The following is a 22,156-nucleotide window of genomic DNA, read 5'->3' as shown; positions in this document are numbered from 1 at the left end:
GGGCAGTGGGGGCGGGGCAGGGGCGCGGGGCTCCCTCTCCCTCCTCGCGCCCTACTCCCCAAGCTCTGACCAAGGAGATTTCCACAGGAGCCAGGGGCGGGGCCGGGGGCGGGGCGAGGGGAGGAGTGAAAGTTGGAGCAAAAGCCTCCACCCCCGCCAGCAGAGCTGCAGACCGCGGGCAGCGACTTCCTCACAGGTAGTCGCCCCGGGTCCCCCGCCGTGATGTCGCCCAGAGTTCTCGTGCTCCTCCTGGGCGTGTGCATGCTCCTTCAGTCGAGGTGAGACTCCCTCTTGGGGTCCCGGAGCCTGGGACGCCCAGTTCCCCCCCCCCGGCGCGAGGCCGACTCCTGGACCCCGCGCCCCACGCCCAACACAGCTCTCGGCTTTCGCTGGCGCCCCGGCCCCTCGACGCGCCTCAGTCGCCTCACGCTCCCTCTAGGAGGGCACCCCTGAAGGAAGGCGGGACACCTGTCTCCTCTCCGCTCCTATCCCCGGACTCGCGCTCTCCAACCCCTTGCAGCAACCTGGGGGCTAGCACTCCCCTCCCTCCTGAGTCTCTGGCAGGAAGAGGGGCGCAGCCCCCAGTCCCTTCCAGGGCTGGCGCGCGCAACTGGGGGGTGGACTTGGGGAAGGTGGCGCTTGGGCTAGGGGAGCGAAGCCGCTTGAAATGTTGGAGTGTTGCTAGTTTGTTCTCTGCTGCTCGAATTGTTTTTGAGCGCCTACTGAGTACTAGGCACTGTGCCGGGCGACTCTGACTTGACTTTGCTTCCCATCCCGCCTCTTGGTGCCAGTCTCAGGGTTACCGTCCTAGCTAGGACTCCGTCCTGCCAGTCTCCCCTTTCTTCCCTGTCCCCAGACACCCCCCCACAAGGTCTCGGGGGACTGGAGCCAGGGGCCTGGAATGTTAATCTCTGAGGTCTGTGATTCAGGTCCTGGATTTCACCCCACTCCCACCCCCAAAGGCTAGCAGTGGGTTTCCTTTGAGCTGTCAGCTTCCTTCACACCTTCTTCTGACCCTGGGACTTTGCTAGAAAGGATGTCCCCTGGATTTTTGGCTTTTTAGAGAGGAAGATAACTGCTTTGTGTTTCGGAGACGTTTTCCCGCTGGCTGTGAACTGTCACAAGTTCCTTAGCTTGTTGATCTGTTGCACTCTTTCGAAGGCCCCATGGCTCTGGGCTGGCTTATCTGTTTTGGGGAGAGGGCGTTCGGCTTCTCTCCTCCCACCAGACTGTGCCAGCTCCTCAGGGAGGGGCTGGGTGGCTCCCTGCTGGCTCCTGGTTCCCTCGGGTGGGGCTGGCCTTAGCTGGGGCTTGTGTGGTACATGTTTCTGAGTGCATACTAGGAATTCCAGATCATCCACAGCACTCCAGATGTGACTAGCATGAGTTGGGAGAGCTGACATGGTGACTGGCAGGGGCAAAAGAGGGAAGGGGGGGCAGGGAGGAAGCAGCAGGGGAGAGGGACTGTTGAGAGGGGAGCTGCGCTTCTAGCCAGGAGAAAGGGCTGCGGGAACTAAGAGCCAGACACTGCCAACACCATGGCGCCCTACGACGTCAAGGCCATGTTGAACCAGGAAACCTCACTTTGGTCCAGGCTCAGCCTCGAATTAGTTGAATGACTTTGGGCACAAGCCCGTCCCTCCTCTGGGTCTCAGTTTCTCCATCAGTAAAGTCAAAAGGGGGGTTGATAAGGAGGGAAAAAAAAACTGCATCCCTTCTGCTCTGTTTCCTGCAGCCAGTAGAAGTAGCATCCTGGGGTGTGTGTGCATGCGTGTGCCTGTGTGTGTGTGTGTGTGTGTGTGTGTGTGTGCGTGCATGTGCGTTTGTGTGTGTGTGTAGAGATTCGGCTCCACCTCAGGGAGGGACCTGTGAAGCCTCAGGAGAAGAGGACGTCTTCTGGATATGGTATTGGAAAGTGGAAACTGCTTTTCCCAAGCGCAGTTCTTGCCTTGTCCACAGTGGGAATTAGCCACTTCAGACATGAGAAATGGCACAGACTTGGCACATCATATGCCAGTTAAGCAGTCCTCAGAGCTTGAAACACTGCAGAGAAATGGTCCACAATAAGGGGCCAAGCCCACATGTCCTGCCCTGTTTACCCCGTGTCATAGGGAGCAAGTGACCTGATGGCTTTTTTTTTAAATAAAATTATTTTGGAAGTGTAACATACAAATGTAAAAGTGCTGAAATCATGTGTGAACAGCTCAGTGGGTTTTCACAATGTGAAATGGAACCTCACCAGTGCCCTTGAAGTCCCCCCTCCCCACTCCCCGTTCCCTCTCCTCCCCAAAGGAAACCACTCACTTGCTTTCCCACCACAGATTAATCTTGGCTGATGGCTTTAAAAAACAAACAAAACAAAACAACCCCGACTTTTTACTATGAAAATGTTTGGAAGACACGTAAAAGTAGAGGGAATAGCAGGGTAAATAGCCCTGTATCTATCACCAACCTCATCAATTATCAACTTAAGGCCACTCTTGCTTCCTCTATACCCCTACTCATTTACATGATTTTAATGTAAATCTCAGACACTTCATCATTTCATATGTAATTATTTTAGAATGTATCTCTAGTCTAAAATTTAAGGCCTCTCTGAAAACATAACCACCCACCACCACCTACTGCCTTCCAGTCGATTCCGACTCATAGTGACCCTATAGGACAGAGCAGAACTGTCCCACAGGGTTTCCAAGGAGCAGCTGGTGGATTCAAACTGCTGACCTTTTGGTTAGCAACCATAGCTCTTAACCACTATGCCACCAGGGTTTTCTGAAAACATAACACAGTACCATTATTACACCTATCATTTAAAAGTATACCTCAACTGTCCGGTTAGTGTTCACATCCCCCCTGTTGTATTGTAAATGTTTTTGTTTTGTTTTGGGTTTTTTACAGTTTGCTTTTTAAAATCAAGATCCAGTTCAGATCTGTATATTGGCAGATGGGCCATTCTTATTTTTTAAAATAATTTTTATTGAAGAAAGCATATATACAGAAGAGTACTCCAGTCCTAAGTGTGCAAGTGATGAATTGTCACAGAATGAACACACTCACAGAAGGACACTAAGGTTGGGATCTAGGACACGACCAGACCCTCAGAGCCCCCTGGGGCCCCTTTTCATCACTGTCTCCCACAAAGGTAGCTTGACCCTGACTTCTAACACAAGGGGTGAGTTTCAGACACTGGGCAGAAGGCTTTTCTTTTAGTTTTCATTTTTTAGCTGTGATGCATGCTGTGAGCTCACGTTGGACTCTGTCAGCCATCCATTTGCTAGATGCCAGTCTCCGGGTGAAGGAATCCTGCCTTGTCTCAGCGTTCCAGTTGGGGCCCAGCAGAGTGGGCAGCATACCTTCATTCACTCTTTGTATGTTCTAGGGTTGAAGGACCCCAGGCTAAGTCAGAGAAGGGAGCCTCTGGCAATAGTGATGGCTTCTACGGCCCCAAGCCACAGGACCCCAAAAAGAAGCCTCTCACTGAAGGACCAAAGCCCCCTGCTACTGGCCGCAGAGTTGCTGGAGGCTCAGAAGCCTCTCAGATCCTGAACACCATACTGAGCAACTATGACCACAAACTGCGCCCTGGCATTGGTGGTAAGTAGCAGAGCAAAAGTCTCCCCCTCCTGGAGGGCCGGGGAGTCGAGGGCACAGGTGTGGAGAATGGACCTGGTGTATAGGGTAGGGTGCCATGCACGTGCATGAGAACATGTGCTGCCAGCCTACCAGGTAAGAGATACTAACTCTAGTCTCAGCGTTGCCATTGACCTTGGTCAAGACTCTTCTCTCACCCTCAGTTTTCCAACTACAAAATGCAATGATGGACACGTGGTTGACCTTCGACATCCACTCAACTTTTAATGGTCCATGAATGGGATCTTGCCATGAAAGAACAAAGAAAGAAATAGCATTGGATGCCCATACTGTGGTTACCTGACTCCCCTTTCCTCCCCTCTGACCACTCCCTCCCCTACCCCACACCCCTGTTTGACACTTACCCTTTGCCACTTCTCTTCCCTTACAGAGAAGCCAACTGTGGTCAGTGTCCAGTTCTCTGTCAACAGCCTGGGTCCTCTCTCAACCCTGGACATGGTGAGTACCGAGCTTTGATTACAATATCTCCTAGCCTAGGTTTCTGACCTAGGGACTTTCCATATGCTTGTGTTTTCTGTTCTGTGTGCCTGTAACCACTCCAAGAATTTTTGGGAGAGATTTTAACCAGCACTGACTTGGGAACAAGACTGGAAAAGGTAAGTCACTTGCTGCCTGAAGAGGACCTCCAGAAATAAAAACAATAAAGCAGTTTTAAACATGACAATGAAATGGCTCTTTTCTTCTGATAATGATGTTTGTTTATGGACTTAAGTCTGTAGTTATCAATTCTTGCTCTGTGATGATTTCTCTCATTTTTCCCTGGTTCCTTCTCTCCTTTCCACCACTACAGTCCTAGTGTCAGTACTGTTCCGTTAGCCCACCTGGACTATGCAAAAGTTTCTCCCCACCCTCTACTCCCTACTAAACTGGCCTCCCAGTGGCATACCTCCTGCAGTGCTGACCCTCCTCATACAGCATGAAGTTTAAGCCCACACTCTAGCAGTTAAGGCCCTCCATGGCTGAAGCCAGCACCGGAGTCTGGTTTTATTTCTCTCCATCCATCTAGAGACCATGCGTTCTAGTCACACTAGAGTACAGATGTTCCCACTTGGTACCTTCAAACTATTCCCTGCTTGCAATGCCATAGCTCCACTTTTCTACTTGTCAAAATCCTTATCCTTCAGGATCAAGCTCAAGTGATACCTCTCTTGTGGCATCTTCCCTGACCTCCACCGCTATTAATTGCTCCCTTCTTATTCACACCACACTCCTCTCTTTGCCACTAGTATCTTTCTAGCTTCTATCACAGCTGTTTACCTGATCGCCCCTCCCTCATTTTATTGTAATTATCTGCTATATGTCTGCCTTGCTCTCTCAACTACAGGCTCCTTGATGTCAAGGACTCAGTATATGTTAGTTGAGCAAATGAATTACAAAAGATGCTCTACAAAAGTTACTTGCATCTGCGGAGCTTGACAAGGAGAAAGGCTGTGGTAACCAATTCCATCGTGGCCATAGATATGGCCTGGCCCATGTTAGACTCAGTTTGAGCGTACCCACTGGTGCCCAGCAAGCACCATGCAATTGGGTGAGTTCAGAGCCTAGTCTCTGAGACGGGCCTTGCAAATAAATACTCAGAGGTAAGTAACTGTTCAAGATAGATCAAGATGTTTGCATAGGCTAAGTGGAGGAGTGAGATCTCTCCATGGTGCTTGGTTACAGAAGGGCATGAACACCAGGAGGTGAAGATCACCGGGCGCCATCTTGGAGACTGCCCGCTACACATGGTCCTGATGTTCTCCTGTTAGATCAAGGAAAGGCCTGTAACTCCTTTTTGGCTGCTTTCAATGTGCTTACTACTAGTAGAATTGAAGTTTCCTTTTGGCCTGGCAATTTACCTCTTTGAAATGGGTATCAACATAGCAATTAGTTTTGTTAAAATTGTATGTAAACTAGGTTCTGAGCAAGAGCCAGAGATTGGGGTTTTGTGACCCCTCCACCGTGGCCATTGTTTAATCTTAATAGGAAATGGAACTTCCATATGATTGGTGTGGGGGTGGGGAAACTGGCTCAAGATTGTTTTCTAGCTGGGCAGGTGTTTTAGTTCTCTAGTGCTACTATAAGAGATATAGCAAAAGTGGGTGGCTTTAACAAACAGAAATTTATTCTCTCACAGTTTAGGAGGCTAGAAGTCTCAATTCAGAGCATCGGCTCTGGGGGAAGGCTTTCTCTGTTGGCTCTGGAGGAAGGTCCTTGTCTCTTCAGCTTCTGCTTCCTGATTCCTTGGAGATCTCCATGTGGCTTGGCATCTATTTTCCCCCATCTCTCCTTTGCTCACTTGTTTAATCTCTTTTATATCTCAAAAGAGATTGACTCAAAATACACCCTACACTAATCCTGCCTCATTAACATAACAAAGACAACCCATTCCCAAGTAGAATTATAACCACAGGCACAGAGGTTAGGATTTACAGCACCTATTTTAGGGGGACACAATTCAGTGTATAACAGCAGGAGACCCTCAGGTGGGAACTGCAGCAGTCTCTGCCTTCACCCTTGCCATTAGTGTTCTCACAGCCAAATGTAGTGCTTGGTGTGCAGCAGCCTGATGGCTCCTGCAGCCTTGCACATCTGTCTCTCTGCTCCTTTGGATGGATTTTGAAGGCCCTGTCGATGTGTGGTGGAAGTAGCCAGTCTCAATTGCAGGCAGCTGGTTTGCTCTTTCCTCCCTAACCTCTGCCCGTCTGGTGGTGGCCACATTTCCCTTAGTCTGAGTGTGGAGAAGACACACATTGATGAATGGATGAAGCAAATGGCCCTATGTTGCTTTTCTCTGTTTTCTGGATAAGACAGAGCATCCTCCAAAAGTGAAGAGTAGTGGAAAAATTGTGGTTACAGTCTCCTTGCTATCTGTGCAAGATATAATTTTGGGAAACCAAGTGCTATCATCTGCTAGTTTTCCAAGAGTCCTCATGGCAGCAGAGCAGTAGCCCTATCTCTCCTTGCCCCAGCCTCCAAATGCTGAGTGTATTGGCCTCCCCTGAGGTGCCAGGAAGTGCTAATACATGACAAGCCCTAAGGATGCAGTTGGATAACCCAGCAGTCCCCAAGCCTGGTGTGGAACATAGCACGAGTCCAGAGAGGAGCCACCAACTTGATTTGTTTTGGCCAGTGAGGTGGTGCTCTAGCTTGGGCCAAGTGCCTTTTGAACATTCCAAACCCTCATGTGGTCTTGACTTTCCCTGAGGGCTCTGGGCTCCTACACAGTTCCCAATAGTTCTTTAAGGCTGAGTGAGGTGCCCGTTCTTGCATAGCCTACTTTTCCCTGGGGACCCCTGCAGAGTTGCTCTTGGAGGAGGGGGTGCAGAGCCAATGCACAGGGCTGTCTCCTCAGATCCTGTGTAGTGGGCAGGGCTGCCGTTAGCACCCTGGGTTATGTTGAGGAAGCTGAGCTTCAGAGGGGTTGTGAGTGCCCAGTGTTCCCTGGCACAGTTGGTGTGGTTGTTGAGGGGAGTTTCAGGCACCCTTCTGCCAACTGGATGTTGTCTAGAGGTCAGGTGGACCCTTCCCTTCAGGACTTGGCTTCAGCAAGGGAAACCTGAGCCCACAGTTCTTGAATTTTCATCAAATGTTTCCTCTAATCTCTTGGCTAAATTTTTGGAACAGCCAGGCTGAACTTAGAAGGCAGTGGCCAGTTGGAAATAGCTGCCTGTCCCAGCCTCAACAGTTGCTAAGGATGCTTCTTGCTGCAGCAATTATTGTAGGCAGCTCTAATTAAGCCAATTCCTGACCACTGGATTTCTAGAGTTTAGGCTGAGCTAAAAGCCCTGTGCATCCAAAGCTCCCTTGTCAAATGGGGGAAACACTGGAACCATCAGTTATCAGTTGATGTGTAATTAACTTACAATTGGTATCTTGTTAAATAGAAATTACTAAGTGCTCATTTGGAACCCTTTATAACATAGAGCCAATGCACAGCATGGATGTGGAGGGGACAGCTTCCTGCTGGCTACTAAGCTGGCCTGTGGCCGGCCAAGTTGGAACTACCAGCCACCTAGGGCTGTGGAACCCTTTTGCAGGCCATTTGTGAAGGCAGGCTGGTGGGGCACGCTGGGGGTAGGGGGCTCCCCTGTGAATGGAAGCCAGGCTCTGCCAGCCCTTTCCTGGCTGCTTCTCTCTTGGCCAGCTCCAGGACACATCCTTAGTCTCCCCCTCTTTGGCTGGCGCCCAGCAATTGGGCAGCTGCTCTCACCACCTTTGGACCTGGGGAGCAAAGGCAAGACGGGATTTTCTTTTTCTCCCCTGAGAGCTCTACTGGTCTCCAAGGTGGTGGGTTTCTGACTGGTGTGCATCATTTGATGCAGGATAACCCAGGGGAAGGACCAAGGGATTCTGAAAAGGAAACTTGGACTTTGGTACCAAAGGAATTGTTGGTGCAAGTGAAGTCAGCTCTGTGGAGGGCAGATCAGTGAAGGCCGTCTCAGAGCCTGGAGCTGCTATTACCTGCTTGTGTGACTTTGGACAGGCCCCTTTCTCTCTGAGTCTCAGTTTCCCTATTTCTAAAATAAAGGAGCTTGGGCTACCTGGCCTAGTTCTGATCCTTGCTGTCCAATCTGCTTGCAGCTGTATTGCAGTCTGTTCTCTTTGCTATGCCAGTGGTGCAAATTTCTCCCTTCTCAAGCTTCTTCCTATTAAGCATTCTTCTCAATGTTTAGTAGACAGTTTATGGGATAAGAAATATCTGGAGACCAAATCATCATGGATCTATCTATGCATATGCACACACCCACATTCAGAGGTTAGGGGCTCTTGTTTGAAAGGGAAAACAAAACAAAGCAAAAAAAAAATGGTTCTCTTTGTTTGAAAAACATGAGACTAAATAGACATTTCTCTTGTGACTCACTTCATTTTTTAATATAATTCTGGAGAATGAAGGATTGAGGTTAATTAACATCTGAGCTCCCCAAATAAAAGCTGAAAGGAGAAACTTCACTGTATACAATCAAAAGCGTTTGCAATTTTTAAAAATTATTTTGAGCTGGCATCTTTTCTTTTCTATGGCAATGTGGGTGTTGAGAAGGTGTTGACCTGGCCTGGGTAGCAGCACAGCCCTACACCAGAGCAGTGAGGTGAGGAGCGCAGTCCATTCAAGTAAGCCACCAGACTTCCCCAGACTGCTGTCCCTTTGGGAATGTTCCTTTTCTTTTGAGAATACCTGAAAACAGAAAATGGCTACAGTCAAACTCATGCTGCTTTCCTCTTTGCAAACTGAAGTGAATTCCAAAGGGTCTGTCAGCTGGGTAGACACAGGAGAGGCTGGCGGGGGCCTTTGCCCACTGGTGGAGGAAGGGTCTCAATTGCCAGAAACTCGGTCTGCTTCACTCACGCCCTTTCTCTAGGTATCACTGAGCTGTGTTGGGGCACTTACTAGTTGTTTCTAGGCCTCCATTTAATAGAGGGAAGAGGATGGCAGGTAATACCTGTTTCAGCCAAAGTTACGTGAACATTTGTTTAAACATTTGATTGTAAGTGGAAACAACCGTACAGGGGGAAAAAAGTGAAAGTAAACTACCACTGGAGTCTAACCTGTCTCCTTCCTCATTTCCTTGGAACCATTTCATAGGGCATATTCAGTTTCTGTAGTGTTAGTCAGTGTCTATGGGCTTTTTTCTGTCTTTCTTCCTTAACATGATTCTATGTTCATGTTTCTGGGTGTGGGCACAGTCTACAGACGCATCATTTTTAGTGATCAAATACTGTGTTGTTCTCTTACCTCCCTCTGACTCTCTTACTTTCACTTATAAGAAAAAACTGGGCCCTGGCTGGTTGCAGTGACACAAATTGTATACCCTTAAGCATGGTGCTGATGAGAATTCTCAGAATCTAGAAGGTCAGAGCTAACAGGACCTTTAGAGATCACCGAATCTCACCCACCCCATTGTTGTACTAATGTTAATCTTCAAGATACTTAGCAATCATCAGCTTCCTTGATTTGACTGCGTTCACCCAATAGTCGACTGTGATGTGACCATGGGGGCATTCTAGGTCTCAGTCTTACTCGGTTCTGTTTATCACTTTGCAGTGGTAAGATCTGTACGGATCACGGTCACATCTTGCCATTCTATCAGGCAATGCTTTCTTTCTAAATGGTGGAATTATTCCAAGATATGTGATTGATCATGTAGAATAAACATAGCACAAAGTGGGTAGTTGTGCCATTGACCAAGTTCTAAGAGATGTCTTTGGACACTTGGGAGCTTTAGAATTATATCACACTTTGGCAAAAAGAGCCACCTATGAGTAGACTGTCAGTTGACTATGAAGTCCTTGCAGCTCCATTGGGAAAAACAAATGATTGGGTTGATGAAGCTGAAACCTTTTTATCCACGAATGTCAACCCTGGAGAAGACTCGGGGGACATGATTGAAATCTTCAGGTGCATTTCCTTAACTCCAAGTTGCTATTGATTTAATATTAATTTAAGATACACACCAATTAAAATAACAGTTTTTTCAGGGAAAAAAGAAGAACTGGTCCAGTGTTCCATCACACTGCCTTTTAAGACTCCAGGTTAGGGAGTGGCAAACAGTATGTCTGTATGTGATTGTCCTTTGTCTCCACAGCCCCAAGTGTGCGCCTTTCTTTCCTTTCTACCAGGAATACACCATTGACATCATCTTCTACCAGACCTGGTATGATGAACGCCTCCGCTACAATGACAGCTTTGAGACTCTTGTTCTGAACAGCAATGTGGTGAGCCAGTTATGGATCCCGGACACCTTTTTTAGGAATTCTAAGAGGACCCAAGAGCACACAATCACCATGCCAAACCAAATGATTCGCATCCACGGGGATGGCAAGGTGTTGTACACAATTAGGTATGTGAAGCCTCTACGGTCTCTCTTCTTGGGGCCCTCCGTCCTCCTCTGGGAATTTTAGCCAACGATCCTTGGGCAGAGGTCTCATCTGGAATGCTACTTCTAAGGGCCCATACATGTTTTTTAGACTATTAGCCTGACCCCTTCATATACAGATACAGACACTGAGACTTTAAAATAGAAAGATATTGCTTAAGGCTACACACGAAATCTGTGGCAGAGTTGAGACTGGTACCCACTTACTTGGCTCCTTGTCCAGTGCTTTCCCCACTAGAATGTACCACTTTGACTGCGTTGCCTAGACAATTCTATCCCAGTGGGTACTGGATGTAAAGACATATCCACGATGGTGAAATTGTCCAGATGGAGCAGCAGCACAGCATTTGGAAAGGTACCTAAGATCAGGCTGGGTACTTGAATGCCTGGCAGGGGAAGGTTTTATGTTGATGGAGGTGGGGGCAGTGGTGGTGGAGAGTGGGAGAGTGTTAACAGGTCCTGGAAGCTGGGCTGGGAAAGAAACAAAAGCTCATCTAAGTTGATCCATATACTTCTCTGATGTTGGAGACCAGAGTAGCCAGATACTTCCATGCTGTCCTTCCTCTCTTTTTATCTCTCCTTTGAGTTCTTTGTCTCGAATGCCACTGTTGCCACTCATTGGTGGTGGCCCCTAGGTCCAAGCTGGATGGATATCTAAGCGCTAAGGGCCAGCCTAATGAGGCGCCTCTCTCCCTTCCAGGATGACCATTGATGCTGAATGTACACTCCATATGCACAGATTTCCAATGGATTCTCACTCTTGTCCTCTGTCTTTCTCTAGCTGTGAGTACCGGGTCCTTCTTCCTAGTCTGTCTTAGTCTGGAAGCTCAGCTGAAACCTGTCTACCACGGGTGACCCTGCTGGTATTTGAATACTGGTGGCATTTCTTGGGTTTCTGGGGTCCCAGAGTCATGCTGTGCCCCTCTTTTTCTCATCCCCCCACTTTGCTTTCCTCCTAAGATGGTGCTGAGGTTGCCCAGGGCCTCCCCCTTGATGCCCATCTCATTTCCTGCTAATAATACTATGTTGCTCAACCTGGGCATTGTGTTGGGTTCCTCCTTCTCCCTCCCTTTCCACATCAAGTCAGTCACCTGCGTCTGAAGTGTATCTCAAGTATGTCTGCTCTTCTTCATTTCCACTGTCACTACCTTGGTTTAGGCCTTTGTCATCTTCCACTTGGACTTTTGTAATATCTTCACTTTGAAACTGAACATGTCCAAGACTAAACTCATTGTCTTTTCTCAACCTCTATCTCCAAGTCAAATGTGTTACTTCTTCTGTGTTTCCATTGGTCTTATTGAAGGGCATCATAATCTACCATTTGTCTAAGCCAAGAACTTTAAAACCTCTATTTCCCTCACCTCCCACATATAATCAATCAACACATCCTATTGGTATTCCCTCCTTAATCTCTGTTGAGCCTGTTTACTTCTCTGCATTCTGTCTGTCACAGCTTTGACTCCTGCCTTCATTCATTTTATTTTGCCTGAATTACTACACTGGCCTCCTATAACTGGTATCTCTGCCACCAGACTGTCCTCACATAATGACCAGAGTGACCTAGCTGAAATGCCATCTAGAACCAGATCACTTCTTAGTTTCAAATCCTTCCTTAACTCTCATGGAATAATTCTAAATTCCTTAGAATGACCCACAAGGCCCTTCGTGAACTGTCCCCTGCTGCCCGCTCCTGCACACCTTATCCCCTATGAACTTTCGGTATTTCCACAATACACCAGGAATTTTACCCTTTCTGTACATGGAACACCCCCTTTGCCCCTTTGGCCTCATCTATATGGAAAATATGTATTCAAGTTACAAGACTTAATTGGGATGTCACCTACTCCATGAAGTCTTTTCTGATCTTTCCCCCCTTTGTGTCCCCACTGTCTCATGGACAGTGGCTACTCAGAGCAACTCCAACAATTACAGGCTGTTAGCTGTATGCTCACCATCTTATCCACTAAAATGTGAATGCTTGAGGGGCAGGGATCATGCCTTGCTCATCTCTGTATTTCCAGCCCAAGGCCTGGTACTGAGGAATGCTCAGTAAATATTCTTACTGAATGGACTTCAGCAATGAGGTAAGGTCCCAAAGCTGGTGAGGCCAGAGTCAGGGCTCCAAGGCATTGCTCAGGCTGAATCCATGCTAGTAGAGACCTCAGAGGAGCTTCCCAGTCTCACATGGTCTTCCTATATTGCTTTCCAGTTTCCTATCCTATGAGTGAGATGATCTACAGATGGGAAGATTTCAAGCTTGAAATCAATGAGAACAACTCCTGGAAGCTCTTCCAGTTTGAATTTAAAGGAATGAGCAACAAAACTGAAACTCTCTCAACCCTAGCTGGTAAGTGTGTCATGGAAGCCAGGGTTAGGCTGAGACCAAGGAGGGTGGTACGAATGGCTGGTGGTGGCTCTCCACACAAATGCTATGCGGCCATTCCATGGAACTATTGTAGTACATGGCTCCTGTCTTGTAAATGCTAAGCACTTACAACTGTTTGCAGAGGAAACTGAGACTTTGTAGCTATGTCTCAGTCTCATCTGCAAAGAAGTAAGTGCTTTGCCAAGCCCCCTGAAAGGGTAGGTAAGTAGATAAAGATTTGTTGCTGTCAGAATTTGCAACTAGCATTGTCATGCAGACCCTTCAATTCCAAGGTCTTTGTTATAACACTGACCTACTTGGATGACTTTTTGGAATGGAGCTCATGTGAGTTCTCCATACTCAGAACCAATCCAAGATGATTAAGTGGGAAGCAGAGTCTGTCCTAAGGGGAGGTGGAAGCTGGAGCTCTAATGTCAGCCAGACAAAGGCTGGGATAGTCTGGAGGAGGTTTCTGGGGCACAGAGCTCCAATGCTGCTGCATCACATCGACATTTATCTTAAAGGAACAGCTCTGAGGTTCTGATACTTGACAAGCGCACATTCATGTCAAAGGCTTCATGGTGGAGTCAACATACACATGGTGACAATTGGTTTTCTGACCTTATCCCTAACAAGGACTTAAAGGGAGGGTCCTGGGTCTCTTAAACTCCAGATCCTAATTAGGTGTGAGCATCTTTGCTTGTGTTCCTAGGTGATCTGAATGAGGAGCCAAGGGACCTCCCCAGGGTTGCTCCCAGACTGCCCTGGAAACCCTCTTCACACATACTGACCAAGTTCAGGGCAGTGAAGGCATTGCCCTCATCGTTTCCAGAATGTGGATGGAGCCGGTCACCTAACCAGCCATTTGTCATGGGAGGGGTCTTGTTATGCTTCCATGTGGCTAGGCAGAAATCTGCTTTTGCTTCTCTTATGGAGTTGGTCACTGGGTGAGGGGAAGCTCATACTCATCTGGCTAGAGCTTTGCTTTCACACTACTAGGCAGGGATAGAGGGTTGCTTTATTAATGCTTTCCTTTTTCCCTGGGGATCTGGGGAAGCAGTTTTTCTACCTTTGACTTGGGATCCTTGCTCCTCTGCCAGCTAACCACGGCCCTGCCTCTTGCCTTTCTGCACCTCAATTGCCCCAGACAGGTGGGGACCTACCATCAAAAGTGGCACAGGAGACAAGGCCCAGGGGCTTTCAAGTCACTAGTGGTTCCGTTTAGTAGATGGTTGTTCATTGTTTCAAAATGGTGCCCTAGTGACTACAAAGCCCCAGAGCCGGCATCATCACCAAAGCCATGATAATAGGTAAGCACCAGCCCTCCTTGGGATTGAGGAAGGTTCTTGAGGAGGGCTTCTTTATCTTCTGCTGGAGATTAGTTGATCTTGAATTGTGGTTTCTCTAGTGTTATAGCTGTCTTTGGGACTGGTCTCAAACCCTTCCCTTTGGCCTCTGGGACAATTCTCTCCATCAGGACCATAGTCTGTAGCAGACATATGCACTCAGCTCCCAAGGGTTCAGAATGTAGTGGTAGTCTGCTACTCTGGCCCCCTTGGCCTTGAACCAGAGAATTCTGCTTCAGGAGGCTCTCAGAGAGTCCAACCCTGCCTCCAGTGAATGGATCATCTTTTACTGATGGCTGTTGAGCCTCTGTTGGAATCTTACCAGTGATCAGGAGTTCAGTATCTTACAAGAGAGTTCCTTCTATCAAAAATCTCCCTGATCATCTGAAGTTGGACTCTCTGGAACCTCCACCCATTGGACCTAGTTCTTTTTCCCTAGACCTACCCAGTTTAAATTAAGTCCAGTCATGCTTCCTTAGGGCTAAGATTAAAGGACCAGTATTATTGTTCCAGCCCTAGGTCATATTCTGTTATAGGCTGCACAGACTAGTTCCTTCTCTTGTTCTTCAAGGCTTTGGGTATACTAATCCTTACAGTCCTAGTCATCTGAACAGTCTTTTTGTGTCCCTCTGAGAGCGCAGTGCCCAGAATTGGACACCATGAGTCAGCTATGGTCCAGCCAAAGCAGGTAAGAGCAGAAAGCATCTTTAGCTTTTTTTCTTGCTTTGGCTCCTCAGCCTCAGATGTCTTACTTCTCTTACTCATGTTCCACCACTCCTCATGAAGAAGAAAGAGTGTATTTAGCAACCTGCTTCCAGCTTTCAAAGACAAATTTTCATCTCTTGGCAAATGGAAAATTTCTTCTTTGGCCATAATAGATAAAAATAGAGACAGTCAATAGGATAACAAATCTTCTTGCAACAAGAAAATATAAACTCTGCAAAATTTTGCAGCGGGTGGTTGTAGCTAGGAGCCCTGGTGGTGCAGTGGTTAAAGGCTCGGCTGCTAACCAAATGTCGACAGTTTGAACCCACCAGCCGCTCCATGGGAGAAAGAAGTGGCAGTCTGCTTCTGTAAAGATTTAAGCCTTGGAAACCCCATGGGGCAGTTCTACTCTGTCCTCTAGGGTCGCCATGAGTCAGAATTGACTCAACTCGATGGCAATGAGTTTGTTTTTCTTGGTATGGTTGTAGCAAAATAGGAAAGTCTTAAGGTGCAGCCGAGACTCCAGAGTGGGTACAAGTATGAGAATGGTCCCTCAGCAGCTCTGGAGGAAGAGTTCTGTCCCTAAAGCTACTACTATGGACCCAGGTCTCCCACTGACCCCAGGCTACGTCCTTGCCTTTTTTCAGAAGAATCTAAGAAGTCTTGCGTGTTGAATGCCATGCCACCAAGGTAAGTAGGAAAGTCTTCTCATTCAGCTCCAGCTCACCCAGACCTGCTGGGCAAGTGATCTACTTTCCAAAATAGGAGGACACACAGACAGATCAGTGTTCTGGCCTGCTTTATAAAGCTGTTACCAGCAGGAGCAAGAGTCACTAAACTTCTGCTGGGTTCCAGGCTGTGCTAGGTTTGGATGGGCAAGGGACAAGCCACAGGGCCCATGTAAGCTCTGCCTTGAAAGGGTTCAAGGCCAAGGAAATCTGCAGCATCACTGAGTTGGAAGTTTGGAACTGTGGGAAACCCACAGAACATTTCACTAAGGGAGCCAGCACTTGAGCTATTACAAATCCAATAGGTTGTTGAGAGTGAAAGGGGATATTCTAGGCTCAGAGAAAAGCCCAAAGAAACCATGGAGTCATGAGCATGCAGAGTGTTTGGAGATGGGTGTGCCGGAGTATAGGGCAGCATGGATGGTACAATAGAAGATGCCAGCTGGAGAGGTAGGTTGTCATCAGGTCCTTTAAGAGCCTTTGGTGTCTAGGGTGAGAGCCAAGACCAAGGATATGATGCCCAAATGAATGTGAAGACCTCAGTCTGCCTTATGGATGTATACTTTACAGACCTGACATCTAGAGGGCTGACTGAAATTTTCACTTTCATCTCATTCTTCTATTTTCCTGAAGCACTCAATTTGGGTCAGAACAGGGAACCTAGGGTTTGAATATTGGTATAAATATACAGGCCGTCTCAGGAAATCTGAGAGCAAATGGGGTTAGCTTAGGGTAAGGGTGGTGTGTATGTATGTGTGTGTGTGAAATGTCAGTTGGAGCCAGATCATGGTAAGCCTTTAGTGTCAGATCAGTCTAGACTTGATTCTGTTGCTTGTGTGGAGCGAGGAGCCACCAGATATTTGGAGCAGGAGAGTGACTTCTTCTGGCCATCGGTGGAACAGTGATAGCTAAGGCATTTCACCTGTGTATGAATGTGTGCATGAAGGCTGAAGGAACTTTTTGCTCCCCCCACCACAGCACAGGCCATTCTTGGCTAGTTGTCTGAGTGCATACATTATAAGGGCCAGTGGCGCAGGAGTCAGGGATGCAAGTCTGCAGATTAGACATGCTGCTTCAAAGAATGTGAAGGCCTCAGTCAGCCATCTGGACATCAGCTGTGTAGTTCTGATATCTAGAGGGTTAACGGATTGTTTCACTTTTATGTGACTCTGCTGCCGCCTTGGAAAGACAGGTGTAGGGTATGGGAGAGTGAACTGAGAAAGAGGAGACTGAGGTTCTGGCCCCAGCTCATCTGAACTGGCCAAGGGTCTTGCAGTGAGTTTCTGGGCTTCTTCTGATCCTCTGTATGTTGGATTCAAACAATGTGCCTCTATCCTAGGACTGTGGTGAGGAATCCATGAGCTGAATAATGGCACCTTTAATGTCCAAGTACTGCTTAGAGGGGGAGGGCCTCATGTCAGTGCCATCATGAAGTGTCATTTTTCATGTCTTCCAGGTGATTTCATGGTCATGACGTTTTTCTTCAACGTCAGCAGGCAGTTTGGCTATGTTGCCTTTCAAAACTATGTCCCTTCTTCTGTGACCACGATGCTCTCCTGGGTTTCCTTTTGGATCAAGAAGGACTCGGCAGCCGCTAGGACCTCTTTAGGTAAGAGGGTCAGGTAGGCACAAGCATAAGCATGCACTGTGATGTAGCTTTGCCAAGGTAAACAATTGCCTTCTCTTGGGCCCTTTAAGCAGTACAATCCACAGCTCAGGAGCTGAGTTCACCTCCACTCCTGTGCTCTTGCAGGGGTCACCTCTGTACTTACCATGACTACATTGTGCACGTTTTCCCGTAAGAATTTCCCACGTGTCTCCTATGTCACAGCCTTGGACTTTTATCTTGCCATCTGCTTTGTCTTCTGCTTCTGTGCACTGACGGAGTTTGCTGTGCTCAACTTCCTGACCTACAACCAGATGAAAACCCGTACTTCTCCGACACTTCGTCATGTATGAGCGACTGGGGTATGGGCGTGGAATTTGTAGGCATACTAGTGAGGACACGGGAGCTTATGCACATGGGTGGCCAGCTACTGGCTGATGGGGAGGTACCCAGGGGAGGTGGGGGGTGGGGGTTGAATAAATTCCTGATGCGATGATGTGAATTCTGGGAGCGAGATATGGTGTGCCAAGGACAGGGCCTCCAAACAATCCTGAGGTGGGCATCAAGCTGGGGTCCCCTTCCCTTGCCTTCTTCTCACTTCTTTCCTCGTCCATTTCAGTCTCGTCGTCGTGGCCGCGCACGTGCGCGAGCCCGTGCGCGTGCTCGTGCGAGAGCCCGTGCCCGTGCCCGGCAGCTTCAGGAAGCTTTTGTCTGCACCATTGTCAACAAGGAGGGAGGTGATGGAGAGGGGCAGTCCTCCAACCCAGGTAGTTCCCAGCGCTCGAAGCCTATCTGCTGCAAGTGGCGCAGGGGTTACAAGAAATACTTCTGCATGATCCCCAATTGCAAAGGTAGCACCTGGCAGCAGGGCCACCTGTGCATCCACATCTACCACCTGGATGACTACTCGCGGGTTGTTTTCCCACTGGCCTTCTTCTTCTTCAGTGTGGTCTATTGGCTTGTTTGCCTTTACTTGTAGATGCCAGCTGGTGCCCTGTGGGGCAGCCTCTCCACTTCCCCAGGAGGTCCTAAACCCCTTGCCAAGGGAGTTGAGGGAAAGCAGCAGCACAGCAAGAGCAAGTAGAGAGTGTCTTTCCTTCTCTTTTCCCAAATACAAGCCTGCAGAGAATTTGTCTTTGCTGGCCCTTTGCCCAACCTGGCCCAATCACTGAATTTCCATGATAGCCCATTTCAAGTAAAATGGCCCACCTCTCTATTCTTCAAGGGGCATTCATGATGCTCAGTCTTAAAAACCATAGTGTCTCAGTGGCCACCTCTCAAAAACTGTGCCTGTATATGAGCTGGTTAGCTCTCTCCGAACAGTGCTGACACCTATTGCCTTTTCCAGAAACCCTGCCACCGCCTTTGTGCTGCTCCAGGCCCAGCTCTGGCATCAACCTCAAAGTGCACAGATTCTATCTCCTGTGATTCTATATCCCTGCCCCTCCTTCCCCTGCAGATAGACAGACACTGGTGTTATCCCTTTAGGAGGAGGGGAGCCAGCAGTTGAGCCTCTTTGGGACAGTATTCCTCCCTCTGCTGCTGTGACCCTTCCCTCTCCCTCTTGCCTCCATCTTTCATCCACACTACTAATTCAATGCCCTGCATCCAGTGGGTATCTATTGTGTGTGGGATGATCGTAATGGCCCCTGCTTTATATGCCTCCTTCTTCCTCCTTTTGACCCCTATGACTCTTTCTGTAACTTCCCCAGTGACTTTCCAGCCCTGACCCTGGTACTAGGCCTTGGTGACTTCCTGGGGCCAAGGAACCAAAGGAACTCTGCCTCATAGCAGGCATTGCCCGCCATTGACTGGTGCCCACCTAAGGCACAGCGGAGGAGTTCTGCCACTTCCTTGGCTCCTGGACCCATGAGCCGGTCAACATTTATCCCTGGGGCACTCTCACAATCACAATCAATCAATCAAACTCCCTTAAATTTACCTTTTGCAAAGCACTTTTGACAAAATATTTCTATTTTGAGCCTGAACATAGCCCTGTGATACAGTCAGGGCAAGATTCTTATCCCCATTTTGCAGAAGAGAACTCGGAGGCACAGATTTCTATAGGACTGTGGCTCTCACTGGAAACTACCCAGGGGCCCAGTGTCACCTTCTAGACCACATGCTTAGGGCTAGGCAGCTCTGTTCACCATTTGATTCTCTCACCTTTGCTAACACCCAAGTGGCAGGGCCCAGAGTGGCAGCCTCTCTTCAGCATTGGCCTGCTCAGTTCCTGGGCCTGACATGCTCAGACTGCCCCCAATATCAAACCTCTCCTGGCTCTGGTAACCCAGTGAGGTCAATTTGGACACATGCCCCAATGCTTGTATATGCTGAATGAAATCTGTGTCTGTATTTTATTGGGGTGGGTGGGTAAGGGTGGGGTCCATCTGCTTTTGTCACCATCATCTGAAAGGAGAAAATATTAAATATATTAATAAACATATCGGCAAAGTATGAAGGTGTTGCTGGTTTCTTGAGCATTCAAACTTGTTCTCAGCTCAGGTTTTAAATCTTAAGTTGATGACCCAAATGTTTATCTGTCCGTTCCCCTCCCTCATCCACGACTCCCAGACCTACCAAGTGTGCATCGTGCACCCTTCTCTCATTAGTAGGGAACTAAAAGGAAGAGAGTAACCAGGTGTTTGGTACCCTCCCCAGATTCCCTGACTTGCTCCTATGACTTTGCTCTCCTCCATGTCCCTTTTTCTCTGTCCATCACTCTAGCCCCTACCTAGTCAGAGCTAGAAGGTTCCTAGAGTCCATCAGACTCAGTACAGCCCTGCTCCCCACCCACATGTAAAGATGCTGAAGCACAAATAGGAGATTTGTCCACTGTCACACAACCAGTCCATAGCGGAGTAAGACTAGACTTCAGAAACCTTAATATCCTGTCTTGGCTTGGAGTAAGCCTAGAGACCTTGGTTGATCCACCTTTCAAAATAAAACTCTCTAAATGTATGTTGACATTTGCTGACCCTGGCTTCCTGTGACATATTCAACTCTAAGGAAACTCAGAAACAATCTCAAGACCAAGGAAGAGACAAAGTTGGACTCCGAGCAGCCAACATTATCACCATAAAGTCCTTAGAATGGTGCTCAATCACTTTACCTATAAGAGATTCACATGCCTTTACTGTTTATTTTCTGATGTCCCAATCACAGCAAATTATAAGTAATTTGGAAAATGGAAAATAATTACTCACTTTTTCTTACATGAGAAAGATACTAAAATTTCTATATAGAAATAGTACAAATCAGATTTCTTCATCACACTACAATAAAGCTAGGAAGAAATAAGAAGTCCTACCATTTATAAACTTTTAGAGAGCTTACATAAACCATTCTTTAAAATGAAGAAATTGAAAACACAATTGGGTGCACAGTACCTAAAAAATAAAATTGATGAAGAAAACACCATATATTAAAAAACTCATAGATGCAGCCAACACTGTACTTAAAGAAAAAAAAAATCATAACTTAAGCCTTTCAGTTACTAAACAGAGTGGGAGAAAAATGAGTTAAACATTAAAATCTAGAAATTGGAGAAAGGAAAAAAGCACATTACACCTTAGAAAAGTTTCGGAGAATGAGGAATTTTTAAAATAAACTGTGTAGAAAGAACAAGTTAACCATCTGAAAAACAATAAGTAAAGCTGGATCCCTACCTCTCTCTTTACATCAAAATTGCAGCTGAATCAAAGAGTTAAAGACTGTTTTTGAAGGAAAGTACTAGAAAATAACAGGGTGAATATGTTTGTATTCTTGAAATGGGGAAGGCCCTTCCGACCATGATATAAAACGCTAGAAACTGTAAAGGAAAAGATTGAAAAGTTAGTCCATACTAAGAAATGATAATAAAAATCAAAAGCAAAAATAAATAAATAAATAATGTATGGCAAAACACACTGCCACAGGTCAGTTTATGTAGGAAGCTGTCTCAGACAGAGATTAGAGTGCAGCAAGTTGATTGGAGCATGCTCTTAGGGTCAACGCCTGTCGGGGTAGTCAAGGGAGCAGGATTGGGTAGAGGAGAAATTGGGCGGCAATGTAGTCACAACAAAGGCCTCAGCTGAATACATGGGCATTTCTAGAGTTGTGATAGTCCTTCAGAGTTGTCACAAATTAGCCAACATGACTGGGCCTTTACATTCTGGCATTGGCCGGTCGTTGGATGTGAGCATGACCTTGGAAGTGTCATGAACTTGGGCAAGAAGAGTCTCTGCAGCAACAGGCAATGTCTGGAGAGGGACTTGACTGAGGACTGTAAGCCTCCAACAATCTCAGCAGCTGTAGAAATGGGAGCCTCTGTGCTGCAGGGGCAGGGATGGGGGAAGATCTTAGCAGTACACCACAGCATCTGCTATCGTTCATTCAACGCTGAGCTCAAACCCATTTGCCTCATAAAATAAATTCTGGAGCAACTCCTCCATAGTTATGTTGGGCTTCTTTTCCTAAGGAAAACTTACAAGAAGAAGGTCAGTGAAACAAACTAGAGCATCTGCCACTGCAGCTGGTCTTGAGGCCTTAACCAATTCTCATTATCTCCATCCTGTACCACCCACTTTAGATTTCCCCTACTCTTGGCTAGCATCTCTGCTGATCTAGGTAGCTTACCTGGCGCAGTAACTAAAGCCTTCATCCTTGAAGGGTTTGAGTCTCTTTACACCATGCCCTTCTCAGGCTATGGCTGGTGAACTTGTTTGGAATTTCCAAGGGGTACCTAAGTGGATCACCTGGATGCCAAACTTACTCTTGCCTACCCTCTTTGTATAGCAGTGGCCCTATATCTTTCTCTTTTTTTTAATTGCTGTAGTTTAAATGAAGTTTACATTTCAAGTTAGTCTCCCATACAAAAATTTATACATACATTGTTATGTGACCCTAATTGCTCTCCCCAT

At 47.4% G+C, this 22,156-nt stretch overlaps 1 protein-coding gene across 1 annotated transcript; it reads left to right on the top strand.

Moving 5' to 3' along the window:
- The first annotated feature begins 222 nt into the window (after window positions 1-222).
- On the top strand, window positions 223-18,234 carry GABRE (gamma-aminobutyric acid type A receptor subunit epsilon). The gene is made up of 9 exons (XM_004390051.1): window positions 223-278; window positions 3,380-3,594; window positions 4,022-4,089; window positions 10,249-10,469; window positions 11,206-11,288; window positions 12,715-12,852; window positions 17,106-17,258; window positions 17,403-17,602; window positions 17,875-18,234. The coding sequence occupies exons 1-9, from the start codon at window positions 223-225 to the stop codon at window positions 18,232-18,234; spliced, it is 1,494 nt and encodes a 497-aa protein (XP_004390108.1).
- Window positions 18,235-22,156: the final 3,922 nt, after the last annotated feature.

This window comes from Trichechus manatus, unplaced genomic scaffold (genome assembly GCF_000243295.1).
Source record: "Trichechus manatus latirostris isolate Lorelei unplaced genomic scaffold, TriManLat1.0 scaffold00279, whole genome shotgun sequence".
NCBI lineage: Eukaryota > Metazoa > Chordata > Mammalia > Sirenia > Trichechidae > Trichechus > Trichechus manatus.
The sequence above is the reverse complement of the archived record's forward strand: the minus strand, read 5'-3'. Positions and strand labels throughout refer to the sequence as shown.